Raw genomic sequence first — 17744 nt, 5'->3', positions numbered from 1 at the left:
CTGACAAAATGAGAGACAAGAGTTTTTTAGGGGTTCCCCAGAGTGACTCAGTCGGTTAAGCACCTGACTCTTGGTTTCAGCTCAGGTTATGATCTCACAGTTTGTGGGTTGGAGCCCCATGTCAGGCTCTGTGCTGCTGGCATGGAGACTGCTTGGGATTCTCTCTCTCCCTTTCTGTCTGCCCCTCCCCAGCTCACACTCTCCCTCTTCCAATAATAAATAAATACACTTAAAAAACAAAAAAAAGAATTTTTTAGGTACCTCTTGGGAAGATTTTGCTTATCTGATAAAAATTGGCATATCACCAAGGTCACACCCCTCCCCCCTTCTGTTTGCCTTGAATGGGGATGTAAATGCCTAGATTTGGGGCAGTCATCTTTTTTTTAATGTTTGTTTATTTTTTAGAGAAGGAGAGACAGAGCGTGAGTAAGGAAGGGACAGAGAAAGAGGGAGACACAGAATCCAAAGCAGGCTCCAGGCTCTGAGCTGTCAGCAGAGAGTCCAATGTGAACTGTGAGATAATGACCTCAGCCGGAAGTCCGGTGCTTAACTGACTGAGCCACCCAGCCGCCCCGGGGCAGTCATCTTGAATGCCAAGAGATTCAAATACTGACATTTTTGACCCACTGAGCAGACAGTAGCCACTTACCTCCATCTACTTAAACTACTCCCCTCATTTATTTTTAATTTTTTTATGTTTTTATTTTATTTTTGAGAGAGAGACACAGAGTGTGAGTGGAGGAGGGGCAGAGAGAGAGGGAGACAGAATGTGAAGTAGGTTCCAGGCTTCAAGCTGTCAGCACAGGGCCTGACGCAGGGCTCAAACTCAGGAACCATGAGATCATGACCTGAGTTGAAGTCGGATGCTTAACCAACTGAGCTACCCAGGCGCCCCAAACTACCCCCCTCATTTAAACAATAAATTTACTTACAGTCAAATGTATTCATGACAACACCTTTAAAGTGGCAAATATTGGGGCGCCTGGGTGGTTCAGTTTGGTTAGCGTCCGACCTCAGCCCAGGTCATGATCTCATGGTTTGGGCCCCACGTCAGGCTCTGTGCTGACAGCTCAGAGCCCGGATCCTGCTTCGGATTCTGTGTTCCCTCTCTCTCTGCCCCGCTCCTGCTCATGCTCTCTTTCTCAAAATAATAAAAACACTAAAAATATTTTTAGGTGGCAAATGTTAACACTCTACAATTGAATTTTTAAATTATTTTTTAATGTTTGTTTATGTTAGAGAGAGACAGAGACAGAGACAGAGAGAGAGAGAGAGAGAGAACAAGTGGGGGAGAGGCAAAGAGAGAGGGAGACAAAGAATCTGAAGCAGGCTCCCAGCTGTTAGCACAGAGCCTGACTTGGGACGGGAACTCACGAACTGTGAGATAATAACCTGAGCCAAAGTCAGACACTTAACCAACTGAGCAACCCAGGTGCCTCTGGATTTAATTTTTATTAAACAATTCAAAGCAACACAGAGCTAGGTTAATAAATAAAGTAACATCACCACTTTGGGCCAAAAAACAAAAATGTGACATAAAGTAACAGGAATATGTTCCCTTTAAAGACCACAAGTTGTAACCCAGTGTTGTTTTCTGGCATTACTTTTTTTTCTTATTAGACCAAGAAAGATGAAGAATGAGACTTCTTTGTATCTCTAATGGTATAATAGAAGAAACGTACTCAATCAGATCTAATGAAAGATTACTTCCACAGCTTATCGACTTATTTCAAATTCTGAAGTGCAATGTTTGAAAAGGAACACAAACACACCAGGTCGGGAATCTAAACTTGAAGCAAACTCAGACCTTCTGCTGAGAATAATATTCACCTTAGAAATAAGTATGAGGCCAAGGACACCAAGAATATGTGACACAAGTTGGCTCCAGGGTTAAATTCAGATGCAGAGTACATATATTAAGAATACACACATGGCACAAAAACAGACACTCAGATCAATGGAACAGAATAGGCAACCCAGAAATGGACCCAGAAACATATGGCCAACTAATCTTTGACAAAGCAGGAAAGAATAGCCAATGGAATAAAGACAGTCTCTTCAGCAAATGGTGCTGAGAAAACTGGACAGCGACATGCAGAAAAATGAACCTGGACTACTTTCTTTTTTTTTTTTTTTTTTTTTTTAATTTTTTTTTTCAACGTTTATTTGTTTTTGGGACAGAGAGAGACAGAGCATGAACGGGGGAGGGGCAGAGAGAGAGGGAGACACAGAATCAGAAACAGGCTCCAGGCTCTGAGCCATCAGCCCAGAGCCCGACGCGGGGCTCGAACTCACGGACCGCGAGATCATGACCTGGCTGAAGTCGGACGCCCAACCGACTGCGCCACCCAGGCGCCCCAAACCTGGACTACTTTCTTACACCATACACAGATACAAACTCAAAATGGATGAAAGACCTAAATGTAAGACAGAAAGCCACCAAAATCCTCGAGGAGAAAGCAGGTAGAAACCTCTTTGACCTGGGCTGCAGCAACTTCTTACTCAACACGTCTCTGGAGGCAAAGGAAACCAAAGCAAAAATGAACTATCGTGACTTCTTCAAAATAAAAAACTTCTGCACAGCGAAGGAAACAATCAGCAAAACTAAAAGGCAACCAACGGAATGGGAGAAGGTATTTGCAAACGACATATCAGATAAAGAGTTAGTATCCAAGATCTATAGAGAACTTATCAAACTCAACTCCCAAAAAACAAATAATCCAGTGAAGAAATGGGCAAAAGACATGAATAGACACTTCTCTAAAGAAGACATCCAGATGGCCAATCGACACATGAAAAAATACTCAACATCACTCATCAGGGAAATACAAAATCACAATGAGATACCACCTCACACCTGTCAGAATGGCTAACATTAACAACTCAGGCAACAATAGAGGTTGACAAGGATGTGGAGAGAGAAGATCTCTTTTGCACAGCTGGTGGGAATGCACACTGGTGCATTCTGGAAAAGTATGGAGGTTCCTCAAAAAATTACAAATAGCACTACCCTACCACCCAGCAATTGCACTACTAGATATTTATCCAAGGGATACAGGTATGCTGTTTCGAAGGGACCCATGAACCCCAATTTTATAGCAGTGCTATCAACAGTAGCCAAAGAATGGAAAGAGCCCAAATGTCCACCAATGGATAAATGGATAAAGATGTGTGTGTATACACACATACACACAATGGAGTATTACTTGGCAGTCAAAAAGAATGAAATCTTGCTATTTGCAACTACGTGGATGGAACTAGAGGGTATTATGCTAAGCAAAATTAGTCAGAGAAAGACAAATATCATATGACTTCACTCATATGAGGACTTTAAGATACAAAACAGATGAACATAAGGGAAGGGAAGCAAAAATAATACAAAAACAGGGAGGGGGACAAAACCATAAGAGACTCTTAAACATGAAGAACTAATGGAGGGTTGCTGGAGGGGTTGAGGGCAGGAGGATAGGCTAAACGAGTAAGGGGCTTAAGGAATCTACTCCTGAAATTATTGTTGCACCATGTGCCAACTTGGATGTAAATTATAAAAAATAAATTATAGAAGGTAAAAAAAATAAATATATGTATCTTGAAGGTGAAACCAAAAAAAACAAAAAACAAAACAAAACAAAAAAAAAACACAGAGGCTCCTGGCTGGCTCAGTCAGTGGAGCATGCAACTCAGGTTGTGAGTTTGAGCCTCACAACGAGCGTAGATTTAAAATCCTTAAAAAAAAAAAAAAAAAAAAGTGTGTGTGTGTATGTATGTGTGTGTATATGTACACACACACATATATAAAGAACATATTATTGGGAATTACAGTTAGATATACAGACCTTGTTGGACAGAATGAAGTACAATGTATTGGTTCACTGAACATCTATTCCTATTACCCAGCACATATTCATATACCACAGGGGCTGGAAACCTAAAAACTGTGTTTCCCAGGTATCCTTTCAGTTAGGTTCCAGATGTCCTTTTGATTAGTGTTATACCTATTCAGTACCTGAAGTCAAAACTGAATAAGAAGGCAAGACATAAGGCATCAATTTGCAAGCGAAAATAATGGTGAAGGCAGCATAGTTCTTACTTAGGTCAGCAGATCCTGATTTGGCAGCAGCTTCCCCAGTTTTCTCGTTTATTGTTGCATAACAAACCACCCCAAAACTTAACTGTCCTGAAACCATAATTATTTCTCAAGACTTTCTAAGTTAGCTGCCCTCAGGAGGGCAGTCCTTCTGGTCTCACCTATGGTCACTTACACAACCCGTCCTTTGAGCGCTCAACTGGAGCTGGGCAGTCTAATATGGCCTCACTCCCACACCTGGGGCCTGTATGGGCTATCGGCTGGCCATCTTTCACCAAATGGTCTCTCAGTAATCAAGCTAGTGGGGGCTTCCGTCGTGGCAGTTGGGAGTGTTCTAAGAGGGAAAAGGTGAAAGCTGCAGGGCCTCTCAAGGCTCAGACTCTGGACCTTGTACATTATTTCTGCCACCAGCTACTGGTCAGAACAAATCACAAAACCAACCCAGCTTCAGGAAATAGAGAAATAGGTAAGAGAAATGGATGACAGGAGCTGTGAATTACTGCTGCCATGTTTTTTAATCTACCATCAGTTGCGGCAGAGGCAGTGATGACTGAAAGCTTAGTCTCAGAACAGTAATTCTCAATCCCGGCTCCTGAAGAGCAGAACATGCCACCATGGCATAAGGACTGTTTTGAGCTGAGTGCAACTGAGAAGCAGATATAAGAAAAACTCTGCCCTGCCCCCATGTGCCTAAAAGTAGGATATAAATTTGTAAAGGTGTACCCACTATCCTCTACCAGGAAAAACAGAATCATGAGACAACTCTAGACCCTTATGTGCCCAGAGAAGGGACCAGAAAAATCTACTAACAGCCTTATATCCATTAGCTCCCTCATATATTGCTTCCCCACAGTTTGCTGTCCTAAAAACTCAAAAGTCCTTGTCCTTTGTCTTCTCATTTCTCTAAAACTTTGTTGTTTTTCAAATGCTATATAAACCCAGATTCTAACTTTGTGTTATTCATCAGGGAGTACCCCCATGTGTATGTGCAATGCACATGTTCACAAGCTTGTCTTTCTCTTGCGAATCCATCTTTTGTCAGTCTATACAGGGCCCTAGCCAATGAGCGTAAGATTGGTACAGGGAAAACAGCTTTTCTTTCCCTATACTACACATAAGAATTGCCTAGTGAGCTCTTAAAAATACTGTGCTATGGGGGTGCCTGGGTGGCTCAGTCAGTTAAGCATCTGACTTCAGCTCAGGTCACGATCCCATGGTTTGTGAGTTCAAACCATGCATTGGGCTGTCTGTCAGCTCAGAGCCCCATTCGGATCCTGTCTCCCTTTTTGCTCCCCCCCCCCCACAAAAGTGCATACTCTCTTTCTCTCTCGAAAATATTTTAAAAAATACTGTACCATGGCTCCACTTCATACCAATTCGTCTCCAGAGGTGGCATGAAGGCATCACTAAAGAGCTACCCAGCTGATTCCCATTTGCAGCCAGGGTTGGGATTTACCACAGGTTTGGGAAAAACTTCAGTATACATACAAATCACCTGGGGATCTTGTTAATATCAAATTCCAAATCAGTAAGCCTGGGGTGAGGAAAATAATAGATTCTGCATTTCTAAACAAGCTTGCAAAAGGACAAACTTTGGCCTGTAGGGTGGATTTGGCCCTCCAGCTAAGGTTTTAAATTTTTAAAGTTTTTTTTTTTAAGTTTACTTATTTAGAGAGAGAGAGAGAGAGAGGAAGGGAGGGAGGGAGAGAGAGAAAGAGGAAGGGCACATGAGCATGAAGGTAGGGGAAGAAAGGGAGAGAATCCCAAGCAAGACCCTCAGCTGTCAGTCCAGAGCCTGAGGTGGGGCCCTATGAACCATAAGATTATGACCTGAGCCGAAATCAAGAGTCTGACAGTTAACAGAATGAGCCACTCAGGTGGCCCAAAGAGTTATTTAAAGGAAAAGAAAGAGTATGTGACAGAGACTATATGTGGCCTGGTCATTTTCTATCTGGCCTTTCACAAAATAATTTTGCCACCACGGTCCGAGATGCCTAAGTATGGTTCACAAACCACTTTCAATAGCAAGGAGCTAGAACCTAACCCCCACTCTCCTAACGATATTTCTACTTCAATTAGAATGGTTATGTACAGGGGCATCTGGATGGCTCAGTCAGTTAAGCATCCGACTTCGGCTCAGGTCATGATCTCACGGTCTGTGGGTTCGAGCCCCGCATCAGGCTCTCTGCTATCAGTGCAGAGCCTGCCTGGGAAATTTCTCTCTCTCCCTCTCTGCCCTTCCACCATTTGCACATTCTGTCTCAAAATAAACTTAAAAAAAGGTTATGTACAGGTTAATCCTATTTAACTAAGACTAACAAAAATTCAGATTTGTAACAAAGAATTTAAACACGAAAATTTAACTAGGGCTGACAGTAGTGAGCATTCCTCACTGACCCCCAGCATCCATGCCCTTTTCTCCCTCTCTAACAGTGTCCTGGAATTTCTAGCCATTTGGTTGGGGGAGGCACCCAAGCTCCGGACTAGCTTAAGCTAACCTACACACCCCACTCTCTGCCAATTTCTTTTTTTTTTCTTTAAAAAAAATTTTTTTAATGTTTATTTATTTTTGAGACAAAGAGAGACAGAGCATGAACGGGGGAGGGGCAGAGAGAGGGAGACACAGAATCGGAAGCAGGCTCCAGGCTCTGAGCCATCAGCCCAGAGCCTGACACGGGGCTCGTACTCACGGATCGCGAGATCGTGACCTGAGCTGAAGTCGGACGCTTAACCGACTGAGCCACCCAGGCACCCCACTCTCTACCAATTTCAAAGGATTCAAGGATGGGCATGTATCTCAAATCAGGCCAAGTTGGTCCAGTGAAATTCAATTTCAAGAGTTTGTTTGAATACTGGAGAACTTTTCTGCTGGATGTGAACCTAAAAGTATATAGTCCCAAGAGCTGTTAACGGCCATTTTGAGATATGAGAATGAGACAGCATGCTGAGAGAATAAAGCTAACACTTAGGAAGCAGAGCCAAGCTATGAAGAAAAATGGAATCCTGGTGACAATCTGCAACACCAAATCTTGTTTCACCAGTCCTGCTTCTGGACTTTTTTTAACTGCAAAAACCAATAAATTCCTCTAATCACTGAGATTGGTTAGAGTACGGTTTTCTGTTAGTACAAATTTTTTTTTTTTACAAAAATGCTTTTAGATGGAGTACTTCATCACACATTATACGACAAGGTACACTTGTCCTTAGGGGGAGTTTTGTGTTAAATTTCTTAACACAAAACTTGTCCTTAGGGGGAGTTTTGTGTTAAATTTCTTTGTGTTAAATTTTCAAGAAGGAAAAGCATGATAAATGTCTCCAATTGCAAATGTTAGAGATATTTACAAGCTTAGGTTCTTTAGCGCTACCCATTCACATCGGTGCAAAAGATGGAAAAGATGACTTAATAAATCACTTACCTTAAGTAAATTCGGAAAACAAAAACAACATGATAAAATGGATGGTGTGAGGGGAGAGCGGAATGGGAGGAGAGGGGTATTAGAGGCATATACCATCTCATAAAGACATGCCTGCCATTTAGCTCTGCTGTTTTGGTCCTTCCACCAATAACCAGTAATTTGTGAAAGCAGTCTAATGCACTCAAAGTGGGAAGATCTCATGAATACCTGAGTCACTACTGGTCATATAATTGTTATAGTTCAATTTTTTAACATGATCCCATAACTTTTAAATAGAAAAAAGTATTATCTATGTATTAGTTGCCATAATGATGAATTGTCTTGTGAGTTGTTTTTAACAGTGCAACTTGGATATAAGTACAAGTCGGCACTAATGTCTATGTTATTAAAGATTTTCATGAATAAATTGAGTAGAAATGGCCTAATGTTCAAATGGAGACAGCATGTGTCCAAGGATACACACAATAAAGTCATTCCACTTAAAAATAAATGTTTTTAGGGGAGAGGGGATTTTGACATAAACACTTGCATGACCAAATTCTTTTCTTAAAACGTATCCTGAGTTAACAGATGGTAAATTAAACAGGGAAAATAACTGAACAACCAACTAGTCTCTTAGATACTTCCATACAAATGAAATCATGCAGGCTTCTTTCAACACTAAACCATTTCTCAGAAGTGCTGCCAGAAATTTGAAAATGGTAAAGCTTCTGAAGAGCCTGATATTTTTTCCTTTTTCTGTAAAGGAACAGAGACTAAATATTTTAGTTGAAGAAACATCTGTCACATATTATTTTGCTTTGCAACCCTTTAAAAATGTAGAAACCATTTTTAGCTGGTGGACCACCTTAGACCTGCCAGTTTACAGAACTTCTATATCACTACCTGTAGTGCAAATTCTCAGCCATGCTTCAGGCCTATCATAACAGAATCACAAGGATTAATCCCAGAACTCTGCCTTTTAACCTCACCTCTAGCTTCATTCTTCTGTATACTAATCGTAGAAATACAAGAAGTCAAAGCAGACCTAATAAAGTTACATACAAGGTAACTCATTCTTCCTATTAACTTTAAATAAAGTGCTTGTTTCCAGAGGTGAGTAGGCATATATACTATTTCAGGCTTACTCATATTCTTTTGTAATGCACATTTTTCTACGCAACCATAAAAATGTCATTTTCCAACTCTGCAAATAAATGGCAAGCTTAAAAAAAAAAAAAAGATGAGAAGTACCTGGGTGGCTCAACTGGCTGAGAGTCCTACTCTTGGCTTAGGCTCACAGTACATGGGATCAAGACCTGCCTTGGCCCTGCAGTGACAGCATGGAGTCTGCTTGGGATTCTCCCTCTCTGCCCTTTTCCCTACTTACACAGGCACACGCACACTCTCAAAAATGTCTTTCACTTTCCGTTCTTTACACATATTTTTAATATTAACACACCTGTTGTTTCCTAATAGCCATATTAATTTTTCTTTCCCCTCAAATCATGCAATTCTGATAGGGATTTGGGATAAACTATGGAACCTGGACCCCTGAAATCTATTACCACCTCCACCTGACGTTCTCATTCTCCATCTCCCCAGGAGTTTAAGATTAGTGCCTGAATCTCCATGTTAAGGTGTATCATGACGTTAAAGTACAGTGTGTATGCAAGTTTTCACAAATCCCTATCCTGATTCACTTGCAGTCCTTGTAAGAACTACAGGCTCTTCCACTCCCTACCCTCCTTCTGAGTTGATGGGGTGGGGCCTGGAAAATACATTCTACAAGGTGATTCTTAAAATTGGGTAATGGCTCTACCAGTACGGACCCTCAATATTTGCTACTGGCCGCCCCTCTGTTGAACGCTCTACCTTTCCTTGCTACCAACAATCAGATGGATTCCAGGCATCTGGAACCAACTCCAACTCAAACGGGGAAGGATGAAAACTCTGGATTAAAGAACAGGAACAAGGGGCACCTGGGTGGCTTAGTTGGTTGAGTTTCCAGCTCTGGATTTCGGCTCAGGTCATGATCCTAGAGTAGTGGGATCGAGCCGGTGTCGGGCTCCATGCTGCGCGTGTAGCCCACTCGAGATTCTCTCTCCTTCTGCCCCTCTCCCTACTCACTCTCAAAACAAACAAACAAACAAACACACACCCAGGAACAAATTTCAAGTTAAATACACATCAAAATCTTGGACAGCTGAGGGATTTTTCTCTTCTCTTAATTTAGAAGTGAATTAACAAAAGCAGCAAACACTGATAGACAACACTCTTCATACAGCTTCTACTCGGGAAAACCAGTACTGTAGTTTTCTTTCCAAATCATGTGAAAACAAAATATTCCAGGGTCTCCATTCTTTAAAAAAAAAAAAAAAAAAAAAAAAAAGCCTTTCCTACGACTTCGTAGAAGGCAAAGGGATGCCCTCTTCTGACCCCGTCTTCCTTAGTTCTTTCTCTTAACGCTAAATAATTTGTAGAACAGAGGTTTATAAAGACTGACAGAGAATAAACTCTCAATTCTGCTATTCTAACACCTGTGTCACCGCTTCACTTAAAAATATGGTACCAGTAACTTCCTCGCAGGATTATGAGGGTTGCACGCCCTCAGAGACTAGTTCCCCTTCCCTCCACGTCCTTCCTGGTGGGAAAAGGAACAGCCCGCGCGAGGTCACGGAGAGTAGGGCCGGTCACTGTGCACCCCGGCTCGGGGCAGAGTGGCGCGGCGAGAAGCGAGGACTGGACGGAGGAGAGAGAAGAAAGCAGGACGGAAACCGGAAGGTACGGGTGAGGAGAGGGGTGAGCGAAGGCAGCTCCAGAGACCCCACGGCTTGCACCCCCGAGGATGCTCGGCCAGAGCTGAGGAACCGAGGAGAAAGAAGCCAGGAGAGGCGATCTTTACCTGCGTCCGAGCAGTCGCGGCGGGGCCAGGGCCGCAGTGAGCTCCTCGCAGCTGCGGCCGCCCGCCGGCGGAGCCCACGCCCGGCCACAGCCCCAGCCTCTCTGCGCCCAGCCTCGCCACGCCATCTTCCCAACCTCTGCCCCCCCATGGCCCGACCTTACGAACCCCTGCCGCGGAACAACTTCCGGGGCGAAGGAAAAACCATAGAGCGCCGAGGAGCAGCCTAGAGCGCCCCTGCACGGCTGAGCGGAGGCCCAACGCACCCAAGGGTTCCGCGGGCGCTCGGGAGAGCGGCGCGGCTTCCGCTCCGTTTGCACATGAGGTCCAGAGGAAAAAAAGAAGGAAAAACTAGCACTCATTGAGTAATGCCACGTACCAGGGACTTTACCGAAGTTACTGCGTGTAATCCTCGCAAAACTGTTGAGGCGGCCATTATCACCACTGGTTTACAGAGGCTCAGAAAGGAGTGGAGGAACCGTCATTGCAACCCAAGTTTTCTTAAATTACTTCTCTTTTTTTCTGATCGCTTAGTTTCATGTTATGACATACTTAAGAGGATGTGCCGCTGATCTTTAACAAAAAGTCCAAACCTGAAATGAAACTCCGGATTCTAGGTGAAATACAAACTTCATGAGTCAACCTTGCCTACCTGTCTGGCAGCTTTATTTCTTGCCACTCCATCCCGCCCTCCGACCTTAGCTGCAGTCAAACTGTATGATTTGCAGTTTCTTAAAGGCACCTGCTTCTCCAGAGTTCATATACCATTCTCACTGTCTGAAACACCTTCCCCTTCTCTCCCTACTCAACCTACCTAACCAACTTGTCCTTCAGACCAACCTCAATTGTCATCTTTTCCAGGAGGCTGTAGGGGAGGAAAAAGTTTTCCTCCATTTTCTTGAGGTCCCTGGCCAGGTCTGAAAATTAAACTGATAAATATTACAGGAGGAGTGCCTGGGTGACTCAGTGGGTTAAGCACCTGACTTTTTTTTTTTTTTATATGAAATTTATTGTCAAATTGGTTTCCATACAACACCCAGTGCTCATCCCAAAAGATGTCCTCTTCAATGCCCATCACCTACCTCCCCCCCCCCCCCCCCCCACTCCCCATCAACCCTCAGTTTTTCTCAGTTTTTAAGAGCCTCTTATGCTTTGGCTATCTCCCATTCTAACCTCTTCTCTTTTTTTTTTTTTCCTTCCCCTCCCCCATGGGTTTCTGTTAAGTTTCTCAGGATGCATATAAGAGTGAAAACATATAGTATCTGTCTTTCTCTGCCTGACTTATTTCACCTAGCATAACACTCTCCAGTTCCATCCACATTGCTACAATTGGGGTACAAGTGCCCCTATGCATCAGTACTCCTGTATCCCTTGGGTAAATTCCTAGCAGTGCTACTGCTGGGTCATAGGGTAGGTCTATTTTTAATTTTTTGAGGAACCCCCACACTGTTTTCCAGAGTGGCTGCACCAGTTTGCATTCCCACCAACAGTGCAAGAGGGTTCCCGTTTCTCCACATCCTGTCCAGCATCTATAGTCTCCTGATTTGTTCATTTTGGCCACTCTGACTGGCGTGAGGTGATATCTGAGTGTGGTTTTGATTTGTATTTCCCTGAGGAGGAGCGATGTTGAGCATCTTTTCATGTGCCTGTTGGCCATCCGGATGTCTTCTTTAGAGAAGTGTCTATTCATGTTTTCTGCCCATTTCTTCACTGGATTATTTGTTTTTTGGGTGTGGAGTTTGGTGAGCTCCTTATAGATTTTGGATACTAGCCCTTTGTCCGATATGTCATTTGCAAATATCTTTTCCCATTCCGTTGTTTGCCTTTTTGTTTTGTTGATTGTTTCCTTTGCTGAAGCACCCGACTCTTGATTTCAGCTAAGGTCACAATCTCATGGTTGATAAGATCAAGCCCTGTATCAGGCTCTATGCTAACAGCACAAAGCCTACTTGGGATTCTTTCCCTCTCTCTGCCCCTCCCCTGTTCGTGCTCTCTCTCTCTCTCTCTTTCTCTCAAAATAAATAAATAAATAAATAAACTTAAAAAACAAAGATTAACAGTAGGCAAAGCATACAAATTTTATTTTATTTTTACATGTACATAGGAGTCTTCACAATAGAACAAAGATCTGAAGAAGAGACCAGGAAATTTTTATATCTTTTAGACAAAGAAACAATAATTTGTGAATAATTGGCAATTAAGTTCAGATTATAGGTAGTCCAACTAGGGCTAGGTAGTTGCTAGCTACCTAGCTTCCTTCCCACCTAAAGATAAGGGTTAGTTTTACAAGGTTTATTTGCAGATTACTCCAGTCCCTGGTCTCTGGCTTTTGGGCTGTTAAGAGTCTGTCTCTAGGAAAGGAGACATTTCCTTTAAGCAGAAAAAGGGGAGCTTTTTCTGCATTTACTTCTTCTTAATTGCCTTCAGCTCAAAATAATTTTTATGTCAAAGAGACATATTTTGGGATGACATTCTGGCTTCCTTTGAGATATTTCTCAGACCTCCACTCTGATTTATATGACCTCTATTTGTGATTTCATACTGCTTTATGCTTATCACTCTAATACTGTATTCATCCAATACATATTTATTAAACACCTTCAGTATACCAGGCAATGTACTAGGATGTGTTTTGGAAGACACTATCTCTGACCTCCCAGAGATCCTGCTCTATTGGTGGAGAAGGGAGCAAGTAAATAAACAGGCAATTACAACACACTGCAAGAAGTGCTATGAGCCAAGAAACAGAAGGCTCTATGGGAGTTTAGAAGAAGGAGGAAATACCACAGTTTAGGGAGGAGGAACAGGTGGCAGGGAGAATGCTTCCCAGAGAAACGGATGGAGGTGACCAAAAGTAGGGAAGAACTGCAATGTTCTAGGCAGAGAATAGTGTTTGTGATGTCCTTCAGGGCATGATTTGTTTGAGAAACTAAAATAAATTCACTTTGGCTATGTCATAGGTGTCAAGTCTGGGATTTCATTTTACCTTATTTTCAAGCCAATGAGTTTGGTTGCTGGCAGAAAACAGGAGACTCCAGAGGGGCTCTAACAGGGCAAGAACTGACAGAGGCTTAGGAGAGGGAGGCAAAAAGGGATTGGATTAGGGATCCTGGATTAGGTGTTTCCTCCACCCTATAGCCTGCCTGGGCCACAAACAGCTGCCAACCTTGAGGAAGGGATGGGGGAGAACATCCCAGGCAGGAAACCCCCAGTCTTTCTGCTACTTTCTGGGACCCAACATGCTCAGTGGGTCCCAGTCTGGACTCTCCAGGCCATAGGTATGGTTCCACACAGAAAATGAGTTGTCTGTGAGAAAGCTTCAAGATTTCACAAAGTCTAGAGGAACTGGTAAGCTTGCTTGCGAAAAGGCCAGAGGCTAATTAATACATCAACTTTCCTTAATTCTAATGGGAATCGCCCAGCTCAGTGTAGCAGCAACAATTGATATCCTACTAACTTGAAATGTTGATGAATTCATATGTACATCTTCTAAATACCTCAAAGGAGGAAAAAAAAAGACGTGCCTTTCTTAGAAGTCAGATTTATTGAGACATGATTTATATACAATGAAATTCACCCTTTCAGGTATATAGTTCTATGACTTTTGACAAATACATTCCATGTAGAGCCATCACCAGTTATGATACAGAACATTTCCATCACCCTGATGTTCATCACCTGATGTTCCGTTACAGTCAACCCATAACCCCATTCCCAGACCCCAGCAACCACTTATCTGATTTATGTCCCTATAGTTTTGTCTTTTAAAAAGTATCATAGAATAAGAGACTCTTAAAAACTGAGAATAAACTAAGGGTTGATGGGGGTAGGGGGAGGGGAAAATGGGTGATGGGCATTGAGGAGGGCACCTGTTGGGATGAGCACTGGGTGTTGTATGGAAACCAATTTGACAATAAATTTCATATTTAAACAAAGTATCATAGAAATAGAATCATACAGTATATCTTGGTGTGGACATGTTTTCATTTCTGTTGGGTAAATACCTAGGACTGAGATGGCTGGGTTTATGACAAGAGATTGTCAAAACAATGGTTGTACCATTCATTCCCACCAGCAGAGTATGAGGGTTCCAGTTGCTCTGCACCCTTTCCAGTACTTGGGATTGTCAGGATTTTGTTTTTAGCAGTTCTAAAGCATGTGTAGTGGTATCTCATTTTTATTTTAATTTGCATTTACTTGGGGCGCCTGGGTGGCTCAGTCGGTTGAGCATCCGACTTCGGCTCAGGTCACGATCTTGCGGTCCGTGAGTTTGAGCCCCGCGTCGGGCTCTGTGCTGACAGCTCAGAGCCTGGAGCCTGTTTCAGATTCTGTGTCTCCCTCTTTCTCTGACCCTCCCCCGTTCATGCTCTGTCTCTCTCTGTCTCAAAAATAAATAAACGTTAAAAAAAAAATTTTTTTTAATTTGCATTTACTTAATATAAGTCAATCTTTTTTAAATAAACAGGCCTTTGTCTGGAGACACGATGTTTCAAAACTTGGCCAGGGGCTAGGGAGAAGGAAAGAGAGTGCTTGCTAGAGAATTTGTTGAGAACACTTAGCATTGGTCGCTGGTTTTGCCTGGTAACGGACAAGATCTCCTGTCTGCAGTGACCTGCACTTCTTCCCTTTGGTCAGGAGAGGGCAGGAGAGGGCAGAAAATAAACTGCCCAGTCTTTGGCTTCTTAGGGGCCAGCATCCGTAGTATTTGCCCTCAGCATTATATTTACAGTTTTTCTCAAATGTCTTTCCCTCTAAACCTATTTAGTTGCTACCTTGTGAGTCTTGACTCCCCAAGCTAATCTTGTCAAATGATTCAATGCCAAACCTTAAGTAACCTTGTAAAACCCTTTCCTGCCAAAGCATAACTAACCCAAGACTGAGCTACTGAAGCTTTTATAGAATCCTTATTAAGCCTACCCTCTAATGTCACTCCATAGAGCCTGTATCAGGGGATCCATGAGCAGCTGAGCTGGGTAAAACCCTGCTTTTCTTCTATAATTTTGCAGAAGCTGAGAGAGACTGAGGAAGGACTTTGTGGGAGGACAGGTCTCCAGGCCCTCTGCTGGCTACGGACCCTCCCCACCTAGGACCTGGGCTAGGGCAGCTCGGATGGGGCACTGCACAGATCCTTGGGGGCTGGGGCTGCAAACTGCCCCAAATGTAGTCCAGCCTGAGCCCTGGGCCCCTCCAGCAGTTAGAACCAAAAGGTCCTGAAGAGGGTAGCAAACATCAGGAAGAGCTCCATCTGAGCCAGCTGGTCCCTTGGGCACACTTGATGCCCTGGAAGCAGAGGGAAAGGTTAGGTGGTGGCAGCTGTCCCTGTGGCTGTTCCATCACATCCCGTACCTACCACCCATAACCCAATGTTTTGCCCAGTATCTGCAGAGAATGGCAGGAAAGCCTCATTGACCAGGAAGTTTCCATCCTTGTCTGATAAGTGGCCTGGGTTGAGCTGTTGTGTGTGTGTGTGGAGAGGGGGGGAGGGGGCAGTGTCTCCCAACACTCAGGATCGAGGAGCACAGAGGCCAGGTTGGGCAAGATGATGGTGCTTTGCAGAGAGACACTGGTGTGGCTTCAGGAGCGTCAGCTGGTCCAGCATCTAGCCCTGACACTGGGCCAAATGAGCTGTGAGAACACCCATTGTGTTGGTGAGAGTGACCCAGGGGCAGGAGGCCTCCAGGAGATTCAGCAGCATCTCTTTCTGGGTTTCTTTTGTCCAGGCTCACATCAGTGAAGTTGCTGAGCCTCTTACTTTCCTGGCTAAGGGCCACCTGTCTTTATCCTGAAGACTCCCAGCCCAGATCTAGAGACACAACTGCTGTCACTTATGGAGAAAGCCAGCAGCTGTTGGACATGACTGAAAAGGACCAGGTTCTGCATAGGGCAACAAATATAGCATGAGGTCGGGGGGAGATGGGAGAAACAGAACGGCAGAGAAAGAAAAACTGAGTGATGAGGCAGAGGAAAGAGGATGAGACAAAAAGCTTCCCTCTTTAGGACCAGGGAGTGGAGAACATGAACCCCAACTTAGCCCTAGCCCTAACCCTAATCCTAACTCTTTTGGGGGGTGGGGAGAGGAGAACTTGAACCCTAGCCTAGTCCTCACTCCAACCTCAAAGGAGGAGTGATTGGAAGGGGAATCAGCCTGATCAGGTGGGAGCATATAGGAGCCAAGTGTCCCTACAGGGTGACTTCTGCTCTTTACCATGTGGCCCTGGGCTAACAGGAAGGTCAAAGTGGAACCAGGATGGGGTTGGTCATGCATCCAGGACTTGGGACACTCAGCTCCAGGGCTTCTGAGGAAGGGTTCATAACTCACAGCTCATTTAACTAACACCCGAGAATTAAATTAGCCACTCCTGTGGAGGCCAGAGGACTAGTCATAGGATTTTTGGTTTCAATAAAGGTGTCTTAGAGTTGAAAACAAAAACAAAAAACTTAGCAGTTTGATGCCTGCATCCCAAACAGAAGCAAATTAAGAATGCAGAAATTCAGCCGATGTAAACAGTACTTTCAGAAGTCACTTTTCTTTTTTTCCCCTTTTTAAAAATAAGCTCTACACCCAATGTGGGGCTCTAACCCACAACTCTGAGATCAAGAGTCACATGCTCTTGGGGTGCCTGGGTGGCTCAGTCAGTTAAACATCTGACTTCAGCTCAGGTCATGATCTCATGGTTTGTGGGTTTGAGCCCAGTGTTGGGCTCTATGCTGACAGCTCAGAGTCTGGAGCCTGCTTCAGATTCTGTATCTCCATCTCTCTCTCTGCCCCTCCCCCACTGGTGCTCTGTCTCTGTCTCTCTCTCTCAAAAATAAATAAATATTAAAAAAGGAAAAAAAAAAAGAGTCACATACTCTACCAACTGAGTCAGGTGCCCCTTCATTTCTTCTTTTAAATTTTTTTAACGTTTATTTATTTTTGAGACAGAGAGAGACAGAGCATGAACGGGGGAGGGTCAGAGAGAGGGAGACACAGAATCTGAAACAGGATCCAGGTTCTGAGCTGTCAGCACAGACCCTGACACGGGGCTCGAACCCACGGACCGCGAGATCATGACCTGAGCCGAAGTCGGCCGCTCAACCGACTGAGCCACCCAGGCGCCCCTCATTTCTTCTTTTAAGTTGCACTACTGCAGACTTAAGGTGGGGGGGGGGGGGCGACCCCAGCCATCTGAACCACCAAGCTGGTCTATGGCTTTTAGCAGAGGCGTTGGGAGGCATATGTTCTGCCTGAGTGAGCGATATATTTCTTAATTACAGCCCTGGGAATTTCCCCCTGTTTTCCCTACCTGGGATGAAGGAACTTCTGCATTATAACATTTATTAATAATCATGTTTAGATGCAGAGGGCCCTGGCAAGACT

General features: G+C 43.8%; 1 protein-coding gene across 2 annotated transcripts in view; it reads right to left on the bottom strand.

Moving 5' to 3' along the window:
• Positions 1 to 10551, bottom strand: part of PARL (presenilin associated rhomboid like) — a 51779-nt gene extending 41228 nt beyond the window's left edge. For both annotated transcript variants that reach the window (XM_045502811.1, XM_045502812.1), the window contains exon 1: positions 10388 to 10551. In XM_045502811.1, coding sequence (XP_045358767.1) covers positions 10388 to 10512 — 125 coding nt within the window. In that variant the 5' untranslated portion in view covers positions 10513 to 10551. The remainder of the gene's footprint in view (positions 1 to 10387) is intronic.
• Between the last annotated feature and the right edge of the window lie 7193 nt (positions 10552 to 17744).

This window comes from Leopardus geoffroyi, chromosome C2, assembly GCF_018350155.1.
Source record: "Leopardus geoffroyi isolate Oge1 chromosome C2, O.geoffroyi_Oge1_pat1.0, whole genome shotgun sequence".
NCBI lineage: Eukaryota > Metazoa > Chordata > Mammalia > Carnivora > Felidae > Leopardus > Leopardus geoffroyi.
The sequence above is the reverse complement of the archived record's forward strand: the minus strand, read 5'-3'. Positions and strand labels throughout refer to the sequence as shown.